At 53.0% G+C, this 25,007-nt stretch overlaps 3 protein-coding genes across 7 annotated transcripts in view; 2 read left to right on the top strand and 1 right to left on the bottom strand.

The window, feature by feature from the left end:
• The window catches only part of SNX1 (sorting nexin 1), a 36,799-nt gene extending 27,652 nt beyond the window's left edge, over positions 1–9,147 (top strand). For 2 of the 4 annotated variants that reach the window (XM_074366353.1, XM_010955140.3), the window contains exons 12-15: positions 1,277–1,420; positions 2,012–2,092; positions 2,578–2,649; positions 8,607–9,147. In XM_074366353.1, coding sequence (XP_074222454.1) covers positions 1,277–1,420; positions 2,012–2,092; positions 2,578–2,649; positions 8,607–8,834 — 525 coding nt within the window. In that variant the 3' untranslated portion in view covers positions 8,835–9,147. The other 2 variants (XM_074366354.1, XM_074366355.1) reach the window with 2 other exon arrangements.
• Positions 9,148–15,250: 6,103 nt separating this feature from the next.
• SNX22 (sorting nexin 22) lies at positions 15,251–18,769 on the top strand. 2 transcript variants are annotated; one of them, XM_074366352.1, is made up of 7 exons: positions 15,251–15,407; positions 15,787–15,870; positions 16,300–16,404; positions 16,918–17,012; positions 17,376–17,408; positions 17,644–17,711; positions 18,155–18,769. In XM_074366352.1, exons 1-7 carry the CDS (start codon positions 15,333–15,335, stop codon positions 18,274–18,276), a joined length of 582 nt encoding a protein of 193 aa, XP_074222453.1. In that variant the 5' UTR covers positions 15,251–15,332; the 3' UTR covers positions 18,277–18,769. The 2 variants fall into 2 exon arrangements, with proteins under 2 accessions (XP_074222453.1, XP_010953473.1); XM_010955171.3 differs by lacking the exon at positions 15,787–15,870 and having other exon boundaries at positions 15,258–15,407.
• Positions 18,746–24,508, bottom strand: PPIB (peptidylprolyl isomerase B). Its single transcript, XM_010955161.3, has 5 exons — positions 24,315–24,508; positions 23,477–23,590; positions 22,702–22,795; positions 19,638–19,822; positions 18,746–19,085 (listed from the first exon to the last, which is right to left on the bottom strand). Exons 1-5 carry the CDS (start codon positions 24,447–24,449, stop codon positions 18,963–18,965), a joined length of 651 nt encoding a protein of 216 aa, XP_010953463.1. The 5' UTR covers positions 24,450–24,508; the 3' UTR covers positions 18,746–18,962.
• Positions 24,509–25,007: the final 499 nt, after the last annotated feature.

Below are 25,007 nucleotides of genomic sequence, written 5' to 3'. Positions count from 1 at the left end.
CTGGGGCAGCAGGCGTTAAGAGTGCAGAACTGCAGGCTGGTCTGGTCTCAGAGACCCCTCACCTCAGAGACCCTCCTCGTGGTCATGAGCTGGCGATGGGATCGGAGAGATGAGCAGATGCTTCTTTTCTGCTGTTCCCTGAACCTGCAGCTGGGCCACAGTTAGCCCAGGGGCTTAGGCTTGAGTCTTAACTTGGATACGAGGTCACCCTTTACCTAATCCTTTGATGTTGAGCTATTAAGAAATTGCAGGCGAGCAGCAGTGACAATTCAGAGGAAGGTAAATTTGGTGTCATTTTACCCCCTACAGTTCAAGTGTTGGCAAAGGCCTGCACTAAGGCGGCCTAGGAGACATCCAGGGAACTTTTGTAGGGAAGAGGAGCAAAGGGAACAGGGCTGGGAGACTGCCTCAGGCCAGGTCTGTCATCCAGGCCACCTCTTGAATCCTGCAAAGCTCGTGGGTGGCAGGGGAGATGGTTTGGTTAGGTCAAACAATTATCCTCTGGAAATGACTGTGGTCAAGGGACTGGAAACAGGAAAAACCAGCAAGTGGACTTTAGAGAGCTTCCTGGGGGCTGTGATAGCCTAGAGCAGTTGAATGTGGATGCGGTGAAAGCCGTGGGTCCCATGGTGGCTTTAAGTGTTTATTTAAAGATCTGTTAAGCTAACCCTGTATGTTGTTCGGGCGTCAGTTTAAAGGTCGCTTCCTTAGGTTGGCCTTCCCTGATAAAACTCCCAGGCTAAGCTAGGTCCCCAGTTTTATTAGAGTACCCTGCTTGTTTTCTCTGAACTCTGCATACTTCCAGTCACTTACTGGCAATTATTAATACATTGTCAACTTTTCTATTAGATCATAAGCTCCATGAGAACAGGACCATTTGTTTCACTCCCCACTGTATTCTTAGTTCCGGGCACACAGCAGGCACTCAGGGAAGTGTGGATGGAGACTCCTGGGCTGACTGACCTGAGGGAGGCAGTTCAAAAGCTATAGCGCTGGGCGCTGGCATCGGGCCGCCGACTGTGCTCCCCGCCATCCGGCCTTGCGGGTAGCATGAAGCAGCATGGCGTTGGCCCGCTGGAGACGTGGAGAGGAGTCTTATCCAGGCTTGTGCTTCTCAGCATTAAACTTCCAGCTGGGCACTAACACGTGGCTGCAGGGCCCACCCTCGCTCTGTCCCACCCGGCACAGCTGCAGACAGAGCCCCCCGAGGCCGATGCGGAGCCACCTAAGCTCCTGAAGGGCCGCTCCTGCTCTCCCCCAACCCCCGCCCCCACAGGCCGCCTTCGACCAGCGCATGAAGACCTGGCAGCGCTGGCAGGATGCTCAGGCTACACTGCAGAAGAAGCGGGAGGCTGAGGCTCGGCTCCTGTGGGCCAACAAGCCTGACAAGCTGCAGCAGGCCAAGGACGAGATCGTGGAGGTGAGGCCCCCGAGGCAGCCCAGCAGGGGTGTTGTGCCGGCTCCTACCTGAGCCCAGGTCCCAGCCCCTCCGGATGCTCAGAACCCCACAGCAGGCGAGAGAACTGATTGAGTCTAAAGGACGGTGGCTGCTGGAGAGGCCTCAAGTCCAGGCTTGCCCTGAGACCTGGCCCTTTCCTGTTCCAGGCAGATTTGCCAAATCAGAGTCTCTGCAGGAGGGGTCCTGGCTGGGTGTTTGAAAAGCTCCAAGATAATTCAGATATGCCTCCCTGGTGAGAACTAAATTCAGTTCTCTGGGGCTCTCAGCCTTGCTGGTGAACACCTAAACCACAGCCTCTGTGTACCGGAGCTTTCTTAGGGACCAGGCTTGGCCTGGGGCACATGGCTTCTCTTTCTCAGCCAGCCCCCGGGGGTGCCCTTCTGCTTATGTGGACTCTGGCTTATGTGTGGAGTCCCCATAGCGAATCTCACCCACAGGGAAGACAGACAGATGACCCATTGAGGTCCCAGATATAGAATTGCTGTTCAAAGGTAAAGACTTAATAGTGATATCGTAATATTAAGTGATCGTTTCTTTCCTCTTTCTTTCCAGTGGGAGTCTCGGGTGACTCAGTACGAAAGGGACTTTGAAAGGATTTCAACTGTGGTACGAAAAGAAGTGATACGGTTTGAGGTGAGATAGAAGATCCTGCTCCTCACCGGTGTGCAGTGCCTTGTTTAGTAGTGTTGTTGGATTTGCCCAAGTGTATTGAGGAGGGAGACAGATGGTGATGCCAGTGACTTGGAAGTTATCATGAACCATTGTGGCCTTTGTGTGTGTGTGTGTGTGTGTGTGTTCATGTTCATGTTCATATGTTTGTTCCTGAGGCAAGTGGCTGTCCTGCACTTGCAGCTAGACACAAAGCAAAGCTTGCAGCTGTCACAGACCCTCTGGTCCCCTGTCCTTTCTCCTCCCATCCCCACTCCCACCCCCCCCCCATCATGCAGGAGAGCCTTGAAAGGCCTTGGCAGAGGCTATTTGGCTGGAAATTGTAGCTATTCCAGTCTCTACTTTCTGAGGCTGTGTTCAGCTTTGGTCAGCAAGAAGCATCGCCATCCTATCAAGAGGGGAAGGAGCAACTATCTGGATGGTCAGTGGAGAACCCTGTTTTTCTTTAGAAAGAGAAATCCAAGGACTTCAAAAACCACGTGATCAAGTACCTTGAGACACTCCTGTACTCACAGCAGCAGGTATGTAACTTATGCACGGCATTCTGCCTCTCCTGCCTGCTCTGAAGGCCGGCTGCCTACTCGTGGCTTTGGTGACTGGGCAGTCTGGCCCTGCTTCAGAGGGCCTGGTCCCTGCTTAATCGATAATTGAAAGTAGGCCCTGTTGCTCTAACTTGGAGCGTCCATTAGGGTGTTTTGCTAATAAGCAGGACTGCCTTAGTCCTATGATGAGTTCGTTTTTAAGGACAAACCCCAACTCTCCTCTCCCTGTAACCCCATGTTACCTCCCAGTCCTCTTGAGGCTGTGGCCTCGGTCAGTGTGTGGGACAGTGGCCCCTGCTGTGAGGGGCTAACTGAGCCGGGCCAAGCTGTGGCCCCTCCTCTGGGGCAGAGCCAGGACTGTCTTCAGAGATTGCCCTTGCACTTGCTGCTTCCTTCAGTCTAGAGAGGTAAGGAATGAGGGCAGTGTGGCCGGCTGGCCAGTCTGTCCCAGGGTCACTCCCAGCCTAGCCATCTCCTCAGCTCGGCCTCAGCTCAGCCCTCCCTTTGGGGAGTGGGGAGTGCCGTGGCGCTGTGCTTGCTCGCCTGCCAGGCTCAGGCTCTGCCATTCGATGGGGGCACTTGCTCACTGTCCCCACTTCTTTGCAGCTGGCAAAGTACTGGGAAGCCTTCCTTCCTGAGGCAAAGGCCATCTCCTAATGGACCAAGGACACCAGAGCCCACCTGCCTGACGCTGTCTTTTTAATACACTGTCCTCTTCCACCTCTGCTGGACCCCAGTGATGCCTCCTGCCTAGCTTGGACTTCACCCCTTCCTCCCTGCCCTCAAGACCAAACTGTCCCCAGTCACTCTAACCATTACTTCATTTAGCTTCCATATATATTTTCTTACTGGAGAGAATAGTTTCTTGCTTTAAGCAAAAGACCTATAATAGGTGGTGGAATTATTGGCTAGGGGTGGAGTATTGATATAAATATATAAATACAAATGTATATTTTTCAGGATGTGGTTAGGAACTGGGAATAACGTTTTCTGTTACTCCTGATGGTGCCATGAAAAGATTATGTAATAAAATACTTTAAAATCAGGTCACCTGACTCAGAATGGTGGTGCTTTTTGCTTTAGGGTACAGAGCAGGTGGGAAGCAGGTCTGGAACGCTCCTGACAGAGAAGCCGCCCAGGAATACTAAGTCTCTCTCCACAAGAGTTCACAGGCTTGTGCTGCTGCTTCCCTGTGGCACTGGAGTTTCTTTTTCTCTGTCTACCTCAGCCACCTGTTCTGGGGTCTCTTAATCTATTTAATCCTTATTCCTGTTTCTTTAGGGAAGGAGTTTTTAAGATGTCTTTTATAATAAGAGGAGCAAAACCACTTCTCCTGCAAAGGAGGCAGACTTTCTCTTTTATTCCTGCCCTGTTTCCCTCAGCTGCCCAGGGCTCTGTGAGTCTTGCCTTCTGATAGCAAAGCCTTGTGTTCTGAACTTCTTTTTGCCACCCATCAAAACGCATACTCAGTAGACTGGTTCGCGTTAAAAAATATCAAGGACTGATAAGGATTTAACATTTTATCTCCATAGATGACAGAACCAGGCACTCTGCCTCTAGATAAAGTCATCCAAGGGTCCCTAAACCTTTTCAGTTCCAAGAAGCTTTGCTGTCTGTGCCCAGGAGGGAGCATGCCAGCAAGAGGCCCCAGCCAAGGGCGCTCAAAGGGGTCTCTGTGCCAGCCCGGCCAGGGAGGCCCGATCTCCGATGTGCTGCCACTGGGCTTCCCCTCAGCTGTGTCCACAGCTGCTCCAGCTCACTGGTCAGAGCAGCCTGCGGAGCTGCCCTGTGGGGCGGGGCTGGCAGACTGCCTGCCCGGGAACCTTGCCGCTCCCGGCCCCAGCACCCCCAGAGATGCCCCTGGCTGCGAGCACTCCACGTCTGCTCTGTCAGTTCTCTTTGAGGGGGGCGGGGGCTGGTAAGGTTTGGGTAGGGGCAGCCTGAGGCAAAAGAAGGCAGTAAACAGCAATGATCTCCAGGGTACCAGCCTGACAGAGGAGTGCCTCTGCTGCAAGTATTTTTTTTAAACACATTGATTTTTCTTTTAAGAAAAAGGCACTCAGTCTCTCCCATATATCCCCTAATATCCTTATTACCACCTTTGATTTTATCCTTCCCGTCTTCTTGTATTTTTGCTTTGCATAGTTGTAATAATATACACATAAAATACTTTGTATCCTGCTTTTATCACTCAACACTGTATGTTATAAGCATTTTTTCCTGCTTTGTTATGTATCTTCACAGACTTTATTTGTAAGGCTATGCAATTTTAAGGCTTCCATAGAGTGACTGTACCATAATTCTGACTCATCCCTTGTTGTTGGATTCCTGGTTTGTTTGGTAACTTTTAAAATTTTAGTATGATTTTAAACTTACAGAAAAGTTACAGGAATATCACAAAAAACTCCCATATATCCTTTTATTCACATTTCCCGGGTGTTTACATTTTAATCTTTTTGCTTTATGATTTATGATTTGCTTTATCTATATTTACGTGTTGTATTTTCCAGGTCATTTGAGAATAAGTTGCAGACATTATATGTCCCCCTTTACCCCCAAATTTCAGTATGCATTCCCTTAAGAACAAGGACGTTCTGTCATAATTTACAACCATAAGTATGCTTATCAAAATCAGGAAGCATACCACTGATACGATACTGATAAAGTTTAACCCCTGCTCTCAGTTTAAATTGTGTCAGTCGTCTGAGTCACGTCCTTTATTCCCTTTTTCCTGGTGCAGGATCATGTGCTACATTTAGTGGTGACACAGGGTTACATGTATCTCTTTTTAATCTGGAAGAGTTCCCGAGCCTCTCCTTGCCTTCCATTACCTTGGCAGTTTGGGGGAATACAGCCAGGGGTTTTGTAGGATGTTCCTCAGTTTGGTTTCATGGTCCCACACAGTCCCACACGGTTAGATGAGGGTTTTGCGTGCTGGGCAGGAGCATCACAGTAGAGGTGTGTCCTCAGCGCATCTTAAGTGTGATGTGGTGTCGGTTGGTCCCATTAATGCTGACATTAACTCTGATCTTTTGGTTAAGTTGATGACTGCCAGGTTTCCCCATTTTAAATTTACTCCTTCTCCTTTGTAATTAAGCAGTTTTCTGTGGGGAGATACTTTTATATCAAGTAAATATTTTGTTCTTCATCCAGTGTGATTTTCTAACTCCATAGTTTCTTCTACATTTATTGGTTAGCATTCTTCTCAAGAAAAACATCTTTCCTCCCTATTTATTAATCTACTTGTTTATCAATATGGACGAATGGATTCCTGTTTTACTCAAAATGGCAAGCCATTGCTTCGATTTGTTTTGATTGTCAGACTGTCCCAGGTATTAACACGCCCCCTTCGTTTTTTCAACACTTTCTTTCTTTCTGGCTTAACAAGATGTTCCAGGTTTATCTTGTATCTTCCCTGCACCAGCCCTGGAATCAGACATTTCTCTAAGGAATCTTGATTCCTTTTACTGGAGAATGATATTTAGAAGTCAAGGTCTGGGTGCTGATCTTGCTACTGGAGTATCATGACTTCTAGGCTCTTGGCAGACACACCAAGGAAACATGGTTATATGGACATACCAAAAGAGGTGAAGATAAATGGCATAAATAAATAAAGAATCAGGTACTAAAAATCATGCATTCACACCGCTATTTCCTGTCTAGCTCCATAGGGTTTATTCTCATCTCCTTTTTGCATATTTGGAACTCTTCTCCAAAGAAACTTAATTTTTAAAACTTCCTGCTCACTTTGTTATATTCCATCCAGTGATCATCTTGATAGAAGTCTGTTTTTGTTATTTCCTTGGGATGGACTCTCCTCTGGTTTCAGAACTTCCTCCTCAGCCTCCTGCATCCCGAGGCAGACAGGGCCGGCTGTCCAGGGCCCGTGCATTTCTGTGCAGAGCTGGCAGACATGGAAGTTAAGAAGGCCAATAGCAGGGTAAGTGCACTGAGCCAGAGGCCGGTGCAGGGGGCTCCACAAAGGAGTCCTTTTACCTGGGGACTCAGGAGGAAGAAATTGGAGAAGGGGATGCTTAAACTGTGTCTCAGAGGCAAAGAGGTGTTTGTTCCTTCTGCTGGGTCCATTCTGCCTCCCTGTGTCGTGGCAGTGGGAGGTGCGCACAACCAGGAAAATGCAGTGGCTCAGTGTGGCCAGAGTCTAGTCAGTGGACGGCCCGCAGAAAGCGGTGAGCAGGAGCTGGATCACACAGTGCCTGTGACGTGTGGGGAGCTCCTGAAGGGACTTGAGCAGAGAATAGCTTGGTCACATTTGTGATGTAGACATATCAGGTGTGAGGTTGGAGGCAAGGAGAGCCAGCCAGAGTGCCAAGGAGCAGAGTAGTAATGGGGCTGGAGCTCGGGAAGAGGTACAGGAGGTGGAGAAGAGCCACTGGGGTCTGGTCACTGATTGGATGAGAGGCCTGAGGGAGGGGGTGGTAGTTAACATGACCTGCAAGCTTCTGGCTTGGATTTCGGGGTAGACAGTGCAGCCCGCCATGACGCAGGTAACACAGGAGGCCAGATGGGTTTGGAGCAGGTGGGCAGGGAAGCAGTGGGGACAGTAGGTGCTGACCGTGTCATATAAGAGGCTTCTCTGCCTGGGAAGGGAGGACTCTGCTGAGAGGTGGGAGAGATACAGAGTGAAGTCAGGCTTTGTTTTATTGAAAGGTGGATCAGACCTAGCATGTTAATAAACTTAGGAGGAGAGAAAGGGACAAGCCATCAGCCATGTCTGGGAGCACAAAGTGCACAGAGCAAGGGGCCTCTCAGCTGGGGCTGGGGGCCAGAGAGTGATGGTCTCCTGCCTGGTAATTAAAATGTCCTCAGACAGGAATGTCTTGTTCACCTATTTTGAGTTAAGTGGTTTAGAGAAGAGGTGTGGAGATGAGTCTGCATTCCCCTACTTCCCCTGAGGTTATGTCCCGTGTGAATCCCTGGGCTCTGGGGTCCTGAAGATGAGGGCTTAGAGCTGGAGGGACCCCAACATTCGATATGAGTATTCAGTGACAGAATAATGGGAGAAGTAGAAATGATCAGAAGTGTCCACATAGAAATTTGTAACATTGAGCTCTTTCCAGAAGATTTCATTCTGAATGCACCTGTAGCTGAGAACTCTTTAAAAAATAAAGAAAGAAAGAATGCCTGTGCAGCTCAAATTTTAAAAAGGTAGAAGATAATGGAAATACTAAGCATGGGGCCAGGAACTGGTTGAGGAGGGAACATGGTGATGGAAGCAGCGTCCTTTGCTGAACATAGGGCCTATATGGGATTGAAGACCATGGATTTTGAGGGGCACCAGCCCCTCACGTGGTGGGATTTTCCCCACCATTCCCGGCAGCCTGGGGGCAGGGGGTGGGGAAGGGGGGTCCCTCCTGGAATAAGGAAGGACATACTTTGCTGTGGTTGGCACGTGGCTGATCCCAACATTCTGTTCAGAGTCACTGGCTAAGATTCTCAGCTCCTCGGTGGGGAAGTGTCAGGACTGAGCTCACAGTTAGAAATGGACTAGAACAACTCATCCCTGTCTCCTGGCCCCAGGGTTGGTGCGACATGATCTGCCATGTCTTGTGATGCCACTTGAGTGGTTTAATGTCGGCTCTCCCCGCCCACCAGTCCACTCCCCACAGTGGAACGTCTGTATAACCCCGTGGCCCCCTGAAAAGATCTGGGCTTAAAATAGGTGCCAAATAGATAACAGTTGAATGGTCTCCAGTTGCAGGCTCTGCCACCTGGCCTTCACAGCCTTCTGGGAGAGGACCCCAGCTCACCTTTCCCCATTTATCTCCTAGTGCTTCACAACAGTGCGCATGCCTCCTGGAAACTGATTCCACATACTCTCTTTCCTTCCTCACTTCTGTGTGGCCTCAGAAGCCTTTATTAATGGGGGACTTTGTACCTGAAGCTCCCTGTCTCAGCCCCCATCCCTCTCTTCTCAGAATGACACCTGCCTGAAACCGTCAGCCTTCACTGTTGTGGATGAGAGTGTAAGTAAACAGAGACGGAGGGCATTGGTGAATGTGTCAGAACACTCACTGGGGATTCCCGTAGACGCTTCTAGAAGCCAAGTCCATGAAGAAGACTATGCCAAGAGGCCCATCATAGCATTGTTTACAGTTGTACAATTTGAAATCAGTCTTCATGTACAGCAGGAAGGGATTAAATGAATTATGGTACATAATACAATTAGATATTATACAGCCATTGAAGGTGGTATATAGCTCTGTTCACTGACAAGAAAAACTCATATTTTTGAGTGAAAAAAAGTAGGTTATAGAATTACATGTATGATATGGTCTGCATTTATATACAATTATATATATGGGAAGGATGCTGATCGAATTGTAAACTATGGTTGCCTCTAGGGATGGAATTTTGCATTTCTTTAAATTTTTATACCATTTTATGTTGCCTGGAATGTCTATGTATTTTTATAATCATAACCATTAAATAAAGCTATTTTCATTATGGGAAAACAAACCAATGCATCCTTTGAGGCCTACTTTATATGTGCATTCTCTGGGAAGCTTTCTGTGACCCATTGTCCATCCCACCCCCAAACTGGGCTGGGAGCCCTGCCTCCTTTTTAGTTATTTGCTTGGCACTATCTTTGTCAACCTTTTAAACATCTGGTCTTTCTCACCCTTGCTTGTAATGTTATGGCGAAGAAGATGATCTCAGTCGCCTCCCTGGCTCTGAACTCAAGATCGTGGACTGTGTTGTTCCTGCTCATCTCAGTGCCCTCCTCCACTTCCAAAGGCAGCTGAAGGAGGGCAGTGGCTGCCCTTCAGCTCTGGTGATTCTTGCATTACGAGCCTGTCGGCCCACATCTTGGGATTTTTCAAGAGATCCAGAAATCAGGCCTGATTCAGGGTTCAGTAGGCCTTGCTGTGGTTGGCAGGTGCTCAGTGCCCCAGGTGGGGCCTGCAGGCTGGGAGGTGATAGCCACCTGCCCCTGAAGGGCCACCTCCCCTTTGCCTTTGTCTGTTGTGGACATGCCCTTCTGGCTCTGATGCCCAGACCTCTGGGGCAGTAACCCCCTCACTCCCACCAGGGCTGCTCAGAGGAAACTCAGCCTCCACAGGATGCACTGTGTCTGGGTCCAGAAAAAACCCAAAGAAAAACCCTGTCCAATCTGAGATAGGACCTTTCCCTAAAGTGATGTGACGATAGTTTCCAAATGACTGCCCCCTCGTAGCTTCAGAGCTCTCAGCTTCCTCTTCCATTATGAGTGACAGCAGTGATGACCACAGGGGCCCCGTAGTCGGCCTCCTCTTGGGAACATCAGCAACCTCACCAGAAAAAACGGTGAGGCACCTGGCCGCCGGGAACATGTGCAGGGGTGGGTCCAGGCTGCCTCTGATAGTGCCTTCCCACCCTGGGGGTCATAACAAGAGCTGCCGTGCGGTAATCACCCACCCACCTACCCTGTGCCAGTGTGCTCAGGGCTTTGAAACTCATCAGTACCCTGGCCTTGCCAGGTGGGCGTCATTATCTACATTAAAAGACAGGCCTCGAGGCCTCAAAGAGCTTGCCCAAGGTCACACCCCGGAGCAAAGAATTGAACCCAGTCTGCTCGACTCAGCCCCCCTGCCTCACCATATCCCACACGACCCAGTCGGGGATGGACAAGAAGGACCTAAACTCTAACCTACTAAGTTGTTTTCTTAAAGACCTGAAAAAACCCACAGAAATCCAAGGAAAAGTTACCTTCCTGACCTCATAGGCATCTGCCGCTCTCACCCTCTGAGGCTCTCTCCACAGACCTGCTCAGTGTGTGGCCCAGTCTGGGAGCAGGAACAGAAGCTGGAAGACAGAGAAGCACTTGGGTGAGTAGCTGGGGACCAGTAAAGGCAGAGACTAGAAACTGCTTGCTGGGAAACCCCAGACAGCACCCAGGGCTAGAGTGAGAGTAGGGGGCACCTCCATTCTGGACCTCGAGGCCTAGGGCTGGGGTATCCCCACCTCCACCCCACCCCACCCCCCGCCTTTGGCTTTCCTGTCGTCCTTAGTTCTTGGTCCCACAGCTCTTATCACAATAAACCCCTGTGACTTGAGGGTACCTGAGCCTGTCTTTGCTCCTTGCACCCTGGCGCTGACACACCAGCAGGGCGATTGGTTGGCCCACTGACATATCACTCTAAGGGGTGCTAGGAGTTGGAGCACCAGAAAAATCTCCCCGGGCAGCTGTGCTGGGTGGATGCCGGGTTGCTGGGGTGGCCTCTGCAGCTCCCCCTGCTCCAGCCCTGGGTTACGTCGTCTGAGGCAGCTGAGTGCCTCCGTCTTCTGGGCAAGGGCCAGGTGGCTCCTAGGAGTGACACTGCTGGCTGGAGCCTACCTGTCCCCTCAGAAGCAGGGCACCAGCCCAACCTGGAGCCATACTTTGTTCTCAGGGCTCAGGCAGGACATGCTTGTCAGTAATGCCTTCCTAACAGCCCTCTCCACGGCCCACTTCTCCTTCCTCACACCTGTTTCCTCATTTATAAAATGATGCGTTTAGCTCAATAATTTAAAATGTTTTAGCAGTAGAACTATTTTTTTAGACATCTACACCAAAATTCAATACTCATAACGTAAATTTTTAAATTTTATTACTATATTATTGCAAATGTATAAGATGTAGTTATTAAAAAGGCAGTTAGTAAGGACTCTGAGGCTGCCAGGATGAACAGGATACTTGCTGATTTACACCAACGTCTGCTTCCAATTCATTTTCTTTACCTTTTTTTGGTTGCACAATATTAAGAAAATCAGGAAAAGCCTGATCACAGAGTTAGTAGTTGGGATAATTACTGGCTTTTTGATTTAAATTTTTTTATTTCGTTTATTTTAGTGGGGTTCTGGGGACTGAGTCCAGGACCTCGTGCATGCTAAGCCTGCAGTCTACCACTGAGCTATTACCCGTCCTCCTTTTTGGTTTTTTTAAAAGCTAACCTTGAAACCTCAGGATAATGAAGGAATAGAAGAGTATGTTTTTGTTGTTTCAAAGATGAATCCTTAACAAATATAGGATGAACCATATGTAATTGTCAATACCCCGTGGTTTGGGCCTACTGAAACGGCAAACTCGTGTAATTCAGTCAAATAAGAATAGTTAACATTAATTTACTGCGTGCCAGGCCCAGTGCTAAACGCCTTGGAACCATGGTATCATTTAGCCTCTACACAGCTCCCCGTGGTACGGACGAGGACCCTGAGGCTCAGGGCGTTGCCCAGGTGACCAGAGCCGCCCCCCCCCCGCCCACCCCCACCCCCCCACCCCCCCCCCCGCCTCCAGGAGCTGTCCAGGCCCAGCCTCGCCCCCAGCTGCTGGGGCCCCAGGCCAGGCCACCTCCAGCCGCGGCAGCGGGCAGAAGAATCCCGCCTCTGTGCCCAGCGGAGCCCGCCCGCCCGCGGCGCAGGAGCTGTTTGTTTTCTTAACGGGGTTAACCAAACCTCCCAGAGCATCGGTGGCCTCCGGAGGCCGAGCCAGTGAAAGGGGCTTTGTGTGCGGGCGGCCGAGGGCGAGGGCCGAGCCAGAGCGGGAGGCGCGGTCCAGCCCACCTGCGCGCCGAGCTGCCCGGCCGCCTGCAGGCGCGGGGGCATCTGTGGGGGACACCTCCAACCCCCAGCCCATCCTGCCTTCGTCTCCAGGCTCCATGCCTAAACGGTGGGGCGAGAGAGGCCCCGCTTCCTGACAGGGATAGTGTGGGAGCCAGGAGACAGGTGTTCTCAAGGTGGCCCCCGACCCGGAGCATCAGCATCTGCTTCACCAGCGAACTCGCGCAGAACGCACAGTATCAAGCCCCACGCCAGGACCACGCATCGCAAAATCTGAGTCTGGAATTTAGCTCAGTGTTCATATACTGAGCAGCTCAATGCTTTAACCATACAGGAGAAAACTTTTCCTTTGACTGTAATAACTGCTCTGGAGTGTACATCATGTCACGTGGTCCTCTTTACAGGAAAATATTCTCCATATGTTGTTTTAGCTCGCCAAAGACGTAAATGTCTCCGGGTCAAGGATCTTGTTTTTCTTCACTTGGATCTTCATTCATGTGTTAATGAAATGCTGTGGAATAAGGAACTGCAGGTTTACTACCAGATATTTTACAAGTCAGGTGGTGCATCAAATCTCCCTCTATAACAGGTGATGAAAATCCATTGATTTGAGACTTCTTGGGAACACCTGAAAATTAAACAAATGGATAAAGTGGACAGCAGCCTGCAGAGAGAGAGAGAGAGAGAGAGAGAGAGAGAGAGAGAGGTGTCTGTCTCTGAAGGTGGGAAGAGGATCGCTGTTCTCACCCCTCTGCAGGCCTTCCTCTAAGGATTCAGCAACCCCTGCTCCCTTCCTGCCTCTCGCAGTCCCTCCCTTCTCTCCTTAGCCTTTTCCCAACATCCCCCTCTCCCATTTATTTAGTCCGTTTTTTTTTTTTCAATGGAGGTACTGGGGAATTGAACCCAGGACCTTCCTTGTGCATGCTAAGCATGTACTCTACCACTGAATTATACCTTCCCCCCATATCTTCCAGTCTTAAAATCAAAAAATATTGTCTGTGTGTTTACTACATGCTTGGCACCATGGTGGCAACAACTGACAAGAGACCATGTCTCTGGCCCCATGGTGCTGAGTCTGGGGCCGAGGTGGGAAAGCCAGGGAGACACACAAGAAAATAACAGTAACTCCATATTAGAATAAGTGCAGAGACAGACACTGACAGGGTGGTAAGAAGGAAAGCCTCTTTGAGGAGGTGAGTTTTAGGCTAAGAACTGAAAGTTTTAGGTGAAGCCCACCAAGTGAAGAGTCAGGAAAAAGTGTTTCAGGGAGAGGAAAGAGCAAGTGCAAAGGTCCTGAGGCAGAAAGAGCTTGTTAGGTCTGAAGAACTGGAAGATGGTCACTGTGGCTGGAGCTCCATACAGGAGAGGGAAGTAGAGGAGATAAGAGGTGGAGGCTGGGCTGGGTCATTGAGAGCTTTGTCGATGGTGGTGGGGAGGGTGGGTTTTGTTCTAATTGCAATGGGAAGCCTTTGGAAGGTTTTAAGCATTGATGACAGTTTGCACTGCCAAGTAGAGAATGGACCATGTATGAGGGAGAAAGACAAGGAAGAACTGCGAAATTCACTAGGAGACTTAACAGTTTTCTGGGTGGTAGGGATAGAGACGGAGGGCAGACAGTCCTTAGGGTGGGTGACCAAGAAGTTTAGAGGTCTGAGGGTCCCAAGAGAAGACTTCCTGGATGGTAGACAAGCAGAGCAGGGTCCCTGACCGGTGGGGCCCTAGAGTGCAAGGAAAGAAATGAAACCCCAGCACTTCTCCTCATGGTGGGTCATTTCCCTTCCAGGAAGTTTCAGCTTCCTGATTCTGGGGACCTTGTGAGATGGAATTCGGGGTGAAAAGTGTGGGACATATAATGAATGAGACCTGCTTGCCCCCTTTCTGGGGTCATCCACTCATCCTCTCTCTGGGGGCAGAGTTGGGAATGGAGAGTTTCAGCTCAGAAGCACCTCTACACTAGCAGGGGAAGGAGGGAGGCAGTGGTCCCTTGACCCTAACCCCTAAGACAGGTATTCTGCTTCCTCCTTCCCACCACAAAGCCTCCCTTGGTGTGAGCTCTTGGAGGCAGGGACTCCCCAAACTCCACTGCCCACCTAGACCATCGTGGGGAGAAATCAGTGGAGTGGAGGCCTCTGCTGAACGGCACAGCTCCCTTATGGCTGGGGCCAGTGGGAGCGGAGCTGGGCAGTGGGAGCAGAGGTCCCTTCTAACACAGGAGGTGAGACAGTTATGAATGAAATCCTACTGCATACCCAGAAAGACTCTGCCACAAGAATGGGCAAGAAACCCTGTGCCACTTCCCACAGTCTCTTCCCCTCTGTTGCCCTGTACACCGACACAACCCACCTGTGTCTCCAGGATAAGCTCACAAACTGCCACTTTCTCAATACCTACTCTCCTGAGGGAGGCATGTTATCCCAATTTTGCAGATGAGCACAAGGCTACAGAGTCAGGGGAATCCAAGCTGTCTAATCTCCAAAGAAGAGCCTCAGTCCCTAAACTGCCTCTCCCAGGACTGATGCAGGTTTGACTGAAAGATGAATGAATGGAGGAATGGATTTAAAAAGTGGACGAACGGAGAGGCCTATGAATGCTGGGGGAGGGGGACATCAAAGCCAGAGTGTGTCCAAGTTTTACCCCTGTGTGGCTGCGCTCTCAGGGTCCGGGTTGAAGGTGGAGGGAATGGGTTTGGGGGCAGTCTGGTCCCAGGGAAGGGTGTGAGGAACGCAAGGAAAGTCCCTGGTTGGTCTGGGCCAAGCCTCTCTCCTTGCCCAGCGCCCACAGGCCCCAGTCCTTAGTAGGCGCTCAACAAAGAGCAGGTGAAATTCTGGTTTGCCCGGGTTCGTGGCAATCAGTGGGTGCTCAGTGAATGTGGACATGTTGACAAATGGATGCCTCTCTGCCGAAGGGTCCCCACGCATTGCGGCCCCACTAGGCTCAGAAGGCGGTGTCCGCCTCCCGCCACCCGGCGTCCAGCCTAATCAGTCTCTCGCAGGACCTGGCGGCGCGAGGGAACGCCTGGGGCGGGGCCGGCGCGGGGGCGGGGCCTGAGGGTAAGAGGGGGCGGGGCGCGCTCTTCAGGGTCTCTGGTCCGCGCCTGCAGAGCTCGGGGTGCGAGCTGCGCGCGGATGCTGGAAGTCCACATCCCGTCCGTGGGGCCCGAGACCGAGGGGCCCCGGCAGAACCCCGAGAAAGGCCACATGGTGAGCGGGGACACTGGGTGGGAAGGGGCGCAGGGACCCGCCAGATTTCTCCGCGCACAACGCAGAGGGGACCCCGCACCCCGGGCTCCGGCGGCCGAGAACAGAGGGCCAGGCCGTCGGAGGGCAGCCTGCAGAGGGTCTCGGGGCCGCCTGGATTGTCCAGCCCTGCGGGTGGCGGTCACCGCTCCTGAGGGACTGACTGCACGCAGCAGAGTCCCCAAGTGTGTGGGGAGAGTGGGAGGGTCCCCAGAGAGCGGCGGCTTTTCTAGGCAACTTTGTGGCTTTGGGGGCGGAGGGTGGGCGCGTAGCCGGGCGCGGGTCCTGCTGCGCCCTCCCGCGGGAACTCACGCGCACACGGCTGCCCGCCCGCGCCCGCCAGGTGTTCCGAGTGGAGGTGCTGTGCCGCGGGCGCAGACACACCGTGCAGAGGCGCTACAGCGAGTTCCACGCGCTGCACAAGCGGGTGAGGCGGCGCCCACCACCCACCCTCCGACTGACCGACCCCAGACCGGCTCCTGCCCTGTCCCTGGGCGGCGGGCAGAAGAGCTGGCGGGCGCCAGCCTCTACCGCCCCCGCTTAAGGCCCCAGGCCCTGGAGAGTTCAAGTCCTGGGCACAGACTTACCCGCGGGCTGCGGAATGGGCGCGAAGGGGGCAGGTCCAGCCTGTGCTGTCCGTGCCCCTGCGCTGCCCGCCCGCCTTTGGGCATCTGGGGATGGAGGGGGGGAGTTGGGGCGCCTCTCGCCCTTGTTCTAACCATCACTTGCCAAGTGGGTCTAAGTCAAGTTTATAGGGGTGGTGGCGGGGAGGACTGGGCAGGGCTTTTGGCCAGGGTGAAATGAGCTTAAGGGCTCAGTGGGATGCTGTGATCGCACCGCGGTAACCTCCTGGCAGATCAAGAAACTGTGCAAAGTGCCCGACTTCCCCTCGAAACGCCTGCCCAACTGGAGGACCAGAGGATTGGAGCAGCGGCGGCAGGGTTTGGAGGCATACATCCAGGTGTGCGTGGGTCTTGCTTTGTTGCCCCTCAGTCTACTGGACCAGAGGTGTGACCCAGACAGAGAAGTGCAGGGGCATGGGGTGAGGGGGACCCACATTTGGGGCATGTTATCCACTACTTCAAGCCTCAATTTTCTGAACGGTAATGGGTCCAAATAGCCCTCTCTGAATTGGTAGGACTGAGTGAGGTAATCAGGAGGTAGATGGTCCCAGTTAAATGAAGACTAGTTCTCTTCCCCTCCAGGGTGAGATCCTGTGCTGCCCTCTTGATAAGGATGTAGGGTGGGGACCCTTCCCCCCTCCCACACAGTTATACCCAATTACAGGCCAGGCTAGCTTCTTCGGCTTAAAACCTGTGTTGTCACCCAGGGCTGGGGGCGCCTGAGCTTGGTTTAATGCTCTGTCTTGAATTCGTTATCATTTTTGAAGAGCCCCTGTGTTTTCATTTTGCACCGGACGGTGCATATTACACAGCTGAGTCTGGTTACAGGTTTCCGCTGTTCTCTTCTCCAGGGCATTTTATACATGAACCAGGATGTGCCCAAGGAACTACTGGAATTCCTGAGTCTTCGGCACTTCCCCACAGACCCCAAGGCCAGCAGTTGGAGGTGAGCCCTCTGGGGACCGTGACAGGCATGAGGGGTCCCAGTGTTGGGGGACAGGGCCTCTCTACAGCCAGCAGGTGAGGGAAGGTTTCAGAGGCCAAGCGCTTTGCCTTCTCTCATCTGCCAGGCGCTAGACTGGTTCTTCCTCTTTGAGACAGAGCCTCCTTTGCCGGCTTTCTTGACCCCCGTGAAGGGGTTGTTTTCTGGACAGCCTTGGTTACCCCAGCTGCCTCCGGAACTGAGCTTGTTACAAATAGAAGTGGTGGTCCCCTGGGAGGTGAAGTTCTGGGCTTCCGCGTCTCCACCCATGCCTCACGCTCCCCTAGGGCATCCCCAGGCAGCTCACAGCCTCTCTCTTCTTTTCAGCACCCTGGGGGAGTTCCTGCCTGGCAACAGTAGGTAAGTCAGAGTCCCTGTCTGCACTGGGCTCCTGCTGCCCCCTGGTGGCCATATGCCAGGGCCTGAAGTCTCTGGCCTGTCCCTGGGGTTCTTCTGGTTTTCCTGTTGGTGCCTCCTGAGCCCACTTTCCACTTCTCTTTTGTGGGTCCTTGGTGATCTCAGTCCTTAGTCTCCACCCAACTTGAGACTTTGCTCTGCCTGCCCCTCTGCTGTTCATGACCCCTTTTCCTTGTAGCTCGCAGCTGTACCACCGGCCTGTCATCAGCTTCCGTGTGGATCCTTATATTTGCATCCCATCCCCAGGTGAGGAGGTGCCTCTGACCCATAATCCACATTTAGGGAGCAGGTACCAGGATGGGAGTGAGGGTGAACTGGCCACTTCTCAGCTCCCAGGAACCCCAGACAGCTCCCTCCTGCCACCCTCCTTCAGGGCCACACAGCCCACTGCTCCTGTAGCCTGCTTTGTAGTCTCCTCCAGGGAGTAGACATGGTGACGTAGGCTTGGCTCCCCTGTTCTCCATTCCTTAGCTGCACTAAGCAAAATGTGAACTGGCAATGCCAAAGCCTCACTTGGGTGGCCAGCTGCGACCTGCTGCCTTGGCAAGGGCTCTTGTTCGGGGGCGGTGGGGGGGGCTGTTGCTGAGCTACAGGGGCTCAGGGGGCTGCAGGCCTGAAGCCAGGTCCATCCCACACCTCCTCTTCCCCTGCCACCCCTACCCCCTCCTCCCGTTTTCCTTCTGTTCCAGAGCCGCTGCCCAGCGTGGTGGTGAGTGGTGTGCTGCAGGGCGTCTACGGCCTCAGTGCCAGCACAGCTACCGCCCAGCCGGAGGCTGCCTGTCCCCCAGCTCCGGTGCCACCGATGCCCTGAGCAGCCCAGAGGCGTTATCACATGCCAGGATAGTCATGTGCCTCAGTCCTATGAAAGGGACATGGGCTGGATCACCCTTGGCCTGGACCCAGGACTTACCCCTCTGCGCCCAGGGTCAGAACTCAGCTGCACTGGTGTCTGGGCTGGTGGTAGAACTCCTGCACTCTGACAGCCCAGGGGCCGGGGCAGGGGCAGCAGAGAACAGGGAGTAAAGGAAGAAGTCACTGTAGAGGTAGGCTATGAACAGATGGGTGTGTTTCTCAGAAGAATGGGGGAAGGGACACGCCAAGGTTGATGCACAGTAGCTGGCCAGTGTGGGAGCAAGGAACAAAAGCTCCTGCTTGTCTCGTGGTAGCACCTGGGGAAAGGGTTCAGACCGGAGCCCAAGGAGGGGACAGGCACCCCTCCCCCAGGAGACCTGCTGGGACGAGACTTGGAGGTGCTGCAGGCCCAATAACCCGTAAGCAGGTTATAAAAAAACATTTTTTTTTTATTGGTCAGTGTTGGTAGGAGTTTGTTACAAAACTGGGCCCCCGGGCCTGTGGAATGTGACGGGAGGGTCCACTCCGTCCGATGCCAGCACTAGGGCCGGTGCAGCGCGGATCCCTGTGGCGGGCTGTCTTCGCCCCCAGGAGGGCAACAGGGCCACACAGACAGTTGCTCAAAGGGAGGAGGTCCCTGGGGCCCTACTCCTTGGCGATGGCAAAGGGCTTCTCCACCTCGATCTTGCCACAGTCTGCGATTATCACGTCCTTCAGAGGCTTGTCCCGACCGTCTGTCTTGGTGGTCTCCACCTTCCGCACTACCTCCTGGGAAGGAAGGCAGGTGCGTCAGGTTTGCGGCTCAAGGGAGACGGGCCCCAGCGCGTGGCCGGGTTGGACTGAGACCCCACCACGTGACAAACAACCTAGAAACCGTGAGGCACCACAATCCTAAGGGCATCGTGGCAGGTGCCAGCCCAGGGCAGGGAGAACCCAGATTTGACATCAGGAGGATGCAGTAGTTTTGATCCTTTGAAGTAGGACCTGGGTTGGGCTGAGGGTGAGGAGGAGTTAAGAGGGTAGCTGGAATGGGTACCCAGTGGCTTCTCAGGGACAGCATGTTTGGCTGTGCCCTGTACAACTTCAGGTGGGGCCGGGGCAGGACTGAATGTGCGTGATGAAATGGGGCCCCCTGGCCGGCCTCTCCCTGGGGCCTGGAATGATTTAGAACTTGGGTGAACGGAGAGGTAGGCCTTTTATTCTCATTTTTCCACACCCACCGTGCCCCCCAGTTTCCCCTCTGGGAAAGGGATAAAATACAGGGATCCCCTGCTCTCGGGTCTGTCAGATCCCTGGTGAGGGTTGCCCTCCCAAACTCACCATGCCCTCCAGAACTTTGCCAAACACCACGTGCTTGCCATCTAGCCAGGCTGTCTTGACTGTCGTGATGAAGAATTGGGAGCCGTTGGTGTCTTTGCCTGCGTTGGCCATGCTCACCCAGCCGGGCCCATAGTGTTTCAGCTTGAAGTTCTCATCTGGGAAGCGTTCACCGTAGATGCTCTTACCTGGGAGGAAAAAGTAGGTCCGGGGAGCTGGGTTAGCCCAAACCAAGCAGATCTTTGGGGTGAGGATTCTAGAGGCCCGGCCCAAGTCGGGTGGGGCACGAGGCCAGGGTGATTTAGTGAACTGCTCACACGAGCATCACTTTGAGAATCTAGTTTTATGGCTTTTAAATAAGGCACAACTGAACAACTACCCTTGGCTGTGGCCTAAGAGGCCTGCCATGGAGACATCAGTGGAGAGATGTTCTGTGCTGGATGCAGGGGAGCTAAGAACTCTCCAGAAAAAAAGGACTGCTGTGGCTGACCAGCTTTTCTTCCTAAGAGCACAAAAGATACGGAGGAAGCTCCAAAGCAGAAAGAGGGATGAGCTGGGAATGGCAAGGAGAAGCAAAAGGGAGGGATGGCCATTTGGGTCCTGGAAAGTCAAGAGCCTCTTATCAACGAATGCACCAAAAATAAAAGGTGGCTCTGAGTGTGTGTACCGTGTCTGTCCGTGGAGAGTCTGGGTCCAGGGCATACGACAGAGGGGCCAGGAGCTGATCTCGACCCCTTTTCAGAGATGCTAACTTAAGTTCCCAAAGCTGGTTCCGGGGGAAATACCACGCCCTTCTTTGTCCCTGTCCACTCCTGGTGACTCACACTGTGGACTAGTTCACTAGAGGCCCCGAGAAACCCAGCAACAAAGGTAGTTTTCATTTTGTTTGACCCAACACCTTTCAAACTTACTTGCATATGGAACCACCTTATTACACACATAGTCCTCCTGTGGTTCCCACAGGATGGAACCAGGTTGGGAAACTGTCCTCGGCTGATGCTAACCAGGGAGATAGCTCTGACCGTCCAGTAAGCAGGAAGACTCAACAATGAGACTCACTCGGCTCTGGCTGGTGGGGACGGGGGTGTCTCAGCCTGGGCTCCACTCGCACGCCCACAGCCGGGAGCACCCGGGTTCTCCCATCGCCAGGCCAGGGCTCCTGGCTGGCCTGCTGACCAGAGGCCTCCCCCATGTCAGAATCCTCTTTGTAAGTCTCAGCCGACTATAGGATTTAAATCACTGCTACCCAGAAAACCCTCAAATCTAAACACCCTTAGCTCCAATCACTTTCCCAACATACAAGGAGTTCCAAACGTAAATGGACAGCTCTTCATTTTAAACTCAGTATACTCTGTCATCTTTCCTTCCAGACTTCAGTTTTTCTTTTGACATTTTTCTTCTGCACACTGTTGTCCTTGTCCCCACCACTGATTCATCCTTTTTTTCCATTCCTGCTCCCCCCGCTGCAGCAGTGGCTAACGCTGAGTGGGAAAAGTGTGCCAGAGACCTGGGGCAAGCATTTTACACAAAGAGTAAAACCCTATCCTATGAGGCAGGAGCCAATAGCCCCACTTCAAAGATGAAGAAACAGGTACCGAGGCTAAAAAGCTGGAATTCAAACCACGGTGGCCTAGCTCTCAGATCCCTGCTCTTACCCACCAGGCATCGTCCCCTGGTTCAGGCCCGCAAAGCCCTACCCAGGGACAGCTGCGCCAACCCCCCGCCAGCCTGCTTGCTCCTGCCTCCACGACCTGATCTGCCACATTATTTTTCCTGCAAACTCCTTTGTGATCGGGTCTCGCTCCCATTCAGGTCTTCAGCAGATCCTCACTCCGTGTAGGACAAAGCCCTGGGTTCCTAGCCTGGTCACGGCTGCCAGTGTGAGCTCCATCTGCAGCCCCCTGACCCGCCCTGTGGCCAAGCTCCTGTCACAGAACTGAGCGGACTCACACCTTAACCCTGCGTCCTCCATGCCCATTCAGATTCTCCCCAGCCGGGACCCCGCTCAGATCTGACCTCACATTCACAAGGCTACTTCCTGATCGCCTTGGCCCGAACTGAGTCCTTTGCTTGTCATCATTCTGACAACGGCTGAGTTTACCACGCGCTGGGCACCGCACACTCAAGATCTCACCTTGCCCTCCCAGAACCCACAACTCTTAGCACTCCTATAGAAGAGGAAACTGAGGTTCAGAGGACTTGCCTGAAGTCACAAAGCAAGAAGGTGTCAAGACACTAGATCACAGCCCAGCAGACCCCATGAGGCCAGTGCTTTGTATCCTTTCGGCTTTGTCCTTCTCGTCCAACCAGCTATGACTTACATCTTGTAGTATGTACCTTCCACAGTGTTTTCTCCCAGTTCTTCCCACTTAGATACACAACTTGAGGACAGAGCCTGAGCCCCTAAAGCTGTGTTACAGCCCGTCTGTGACTTTTCGGGTCCTGGAAGTGAAAGGGAGTTGCCGTCCCACTGGCTTTTGCATCCTCGGCACCCCCCACAGAGCCTGGCCCACCAAAAAATATTCATTGGTGGGGTGAGCTGCAGCTGCGGCCTGAGGGAAGAGCAGGTGTGCACTCAAGTGTGGTGAGACCTGTGGGTTGGCCAGGGTGTCTGTCTGTCCTACGTGTGCAAGTAACACAGAAGTGAGACCACCAATTCTTGCCAAGTGGTCTCTGGTGGGAAACTGCCAAGGAAAGCGACCTCTCCCACCCTTGCTGGGGCTTCCGAGGTCGCCCACACAGGCTTCGCATGCCTGACCCAGAATCACCCCCAGGTGGTGCTTCACTGTGCTCCCCTCCCCCCAGGAGGTTTCGAGAGAAAACTCATTGAGGCTGTAGGCCTGGATCAGCAGGTCTGCCAGTGGGGCAGGATCTTCTTACCTCTACCTGACCCCCATTACCCCCTCTCCTTGGTACTGGGGCCCCTGTACAAAGAAGGGTGCAGTTGGTCTCCATGCAGGCGACAAGCCTTCCTCTGGAGCTGGGGAAGGAAGAGGCCCTGCCGACCCAGCGCAGCTGGCCCGCCCGCCTTGGGGCCGGTACCCCTCGGCCCAGAAGACGAGGTTACCTCCAGTGCCATCTCCCCGGGTGAAGTCTCCACCCTGGATCATGAAGTCCTTGATCACACGATGGAATTTGCTGTCTTTGTAGCCAAATCCTTTCTAGAAAAAGGGGCGAGACGTTGAAGTGGCGTGAGGCACCAGGCAGACATTAAACACCCTGGAGGAACGCAGCCCACAACAACTGCTCACAGAAGAGAAACACCTGCTGGCAGATTCATCGTTCAACGAGCGGTCACCACAGGCCTGGTGTGGAGCACACAGATCCAGCAAAGGCCAAGACCACACCTTCCTCTGCCTTTATACAAATTCCCAGACTCCACACTATTCTACTTCACATAATGACTCCACCTTTTCCCTCTTGTTCTTAAAAATCTGATCACAGATGCAAGAAAACTGACCCCCTTACCAAAAGTTACCTGGTGACCCAATGACAAGTTGGACTACAAACTTTCTTAAACAAGGCATTCATTTCCTTAAAACCTGTAAAGCTCTGGCCCCCTTACTCTGGCAGAGGCCACAAGCTAGTTTCCAGATTTTTTTTGTTGTTGTTGTTACTGCAATGTCTCAAAGATGAAAAATTTTCTCAAAAGAAAAAAACCCTAATTCTGGATTCAGTTTAAGAAACTCAGAAGATATGATAACACTGGGCCAGAAGCACAGCTGGTACTCTGTGAGGGCCACTGCTACGGATGGGCCATGCTCTCCAGTTCAGTTTGCTGCTAGACCTACTTGCCAACTTCACTTCCTTTGAGCTTGGCTACCTCCACTCCAGCCACTTACCTCTCCTGTAGCCAAGGCTACAAAATTATCCACTGTTTTTGGAACAGTCTTTCCAAAAAGACCGATGACCACTCGGCCTATATCTTCATCTCCAATTCGCAGGTCAAAGTACACCTGGAAAAACACCATTTCAAACTTAGCCTCTTTAAAGGGGACTTGCTAGGGAAGGGAGCGCCGAAGAACCTACCCAGAGGATGGGAGAGAAAACAGCCATATTTTAAGGGCAGTGTCTCTGAATCTGATTTTGGTGGTGAAAAAAAAATCCATGGGAATCTAATGAAAGTTCCATGTTTGTTTACACTCTCTTTAGACTACAAGGTTAACAATCCTTGCTCTAAATAAATAGTGGGTCCCGATTCTAGAAATTAACAGCAAAAAAAAAAAAAACAAGGAGGGGTGCCTAGCACACCACTCAAGTTTGAACTACACTGCTGTGCTCTATAACTGGAAGTGGCTAAAATCTGGCCTAAGCAGAGGAACGACTGGCAATCTGGCATACATGATCTTTCACCCTTTCCCCAGCAGTGCAGTATCTGCAAATAGCTCTGAGTCCGCAGTGCTGGCCCCAGCTGGGCATCCCGGGCGCCAATGCCTGGGTCAGGATCGGGCTGTCAGGGAGAGCCCGGGTCATTCTCCGGTCTGACTAGGGGAGGACCGCCCAGGCGCCAAGACGCACGGCAGGGAGACGAGGCAAGAGGCAGAGCCAAAGCCGAGGACGCCCAAGCCAGAGCTCGGGACCCTAAACGCCTTGGACACATGTGACCAGCGGTGCCAAGGCCGGAACCCAAGCAGCTGAGTGCGGGCCGCGCCAGGAAGGTCTGGAGAGGGAAGGCTGGACCTTGACGGTGACTTTGGGCCCCTTCTTCTTCTCATCGGCCTCAGAAGGTCCAGGCAACAACAGGAAAAAGACGGAGCCCACGACGAGGGCGGCGACGAAGAGCACCTTCATGTTCCACTCCGAAAGGCGCAGCATCAACCAGAAGCGGGAGCGGCCGGGGCTGCCGAGGCCGGAAGAAGGAGGGGCGCGGCGGCGTGGGCCCGGGCGTCGCCACCGAGCGCAGCCGGGGGGGACCGGGGCTCCTGCCGGCCTCCTAGCAGGAGGCGGGCCCCATTTCCCCCCTCTGCGTGGGCGCCGGATGGTAGGTCCCCCTGGGGGGCGGAGCCCGGCTCGCCGTCCGGGCGGGCGGAGACGCGGGCTCGTGGGTGGCTGCCACGTTACTGCGGCCTCATTGGCTCTCCAGCCCGCCAGCCCCACCCACAGGAAAGGGGTCAGCGGAAGGCGGCGCCCTCCGAGAGCACCGGGATTGGGCTTCTGCAGGAACTGCAAGCCCCAGCAGGCAGAGCGGCGGGTCCCGTGGTCCGACGTGCTTTTACTAGACGGGACGTGGCTTGGCAGGTGGTGGCCGATTCTGTCAGGAAGTCCGTGGACGGGGCGGAAGACACATGCCATCGTCCGTACTGGGCCAGTGAAGAGTTAGACACCACTAAATTGGGTTTAAATGTGGTAGCCTCCAAAAGCTCAGGGCGTGTT

Source organism: Camelus bactrianus, chromosome 6 (genome assembly GCF_048773025.1).
Source record: "Camelus bactrianus isolate YW-2024 breed Bactrian camel chromosome 6, ASM4877302v1, whole genome shotgun sequence".
NCBI lineage: Eukaryota > Metazoa > Chordata > Mammalia > Artiodactyla > Camelidae > Camelus > Camelus bactrianus.
This window is presented reverse-complemented; position numbering and strand designations above follow the sequence as displayed.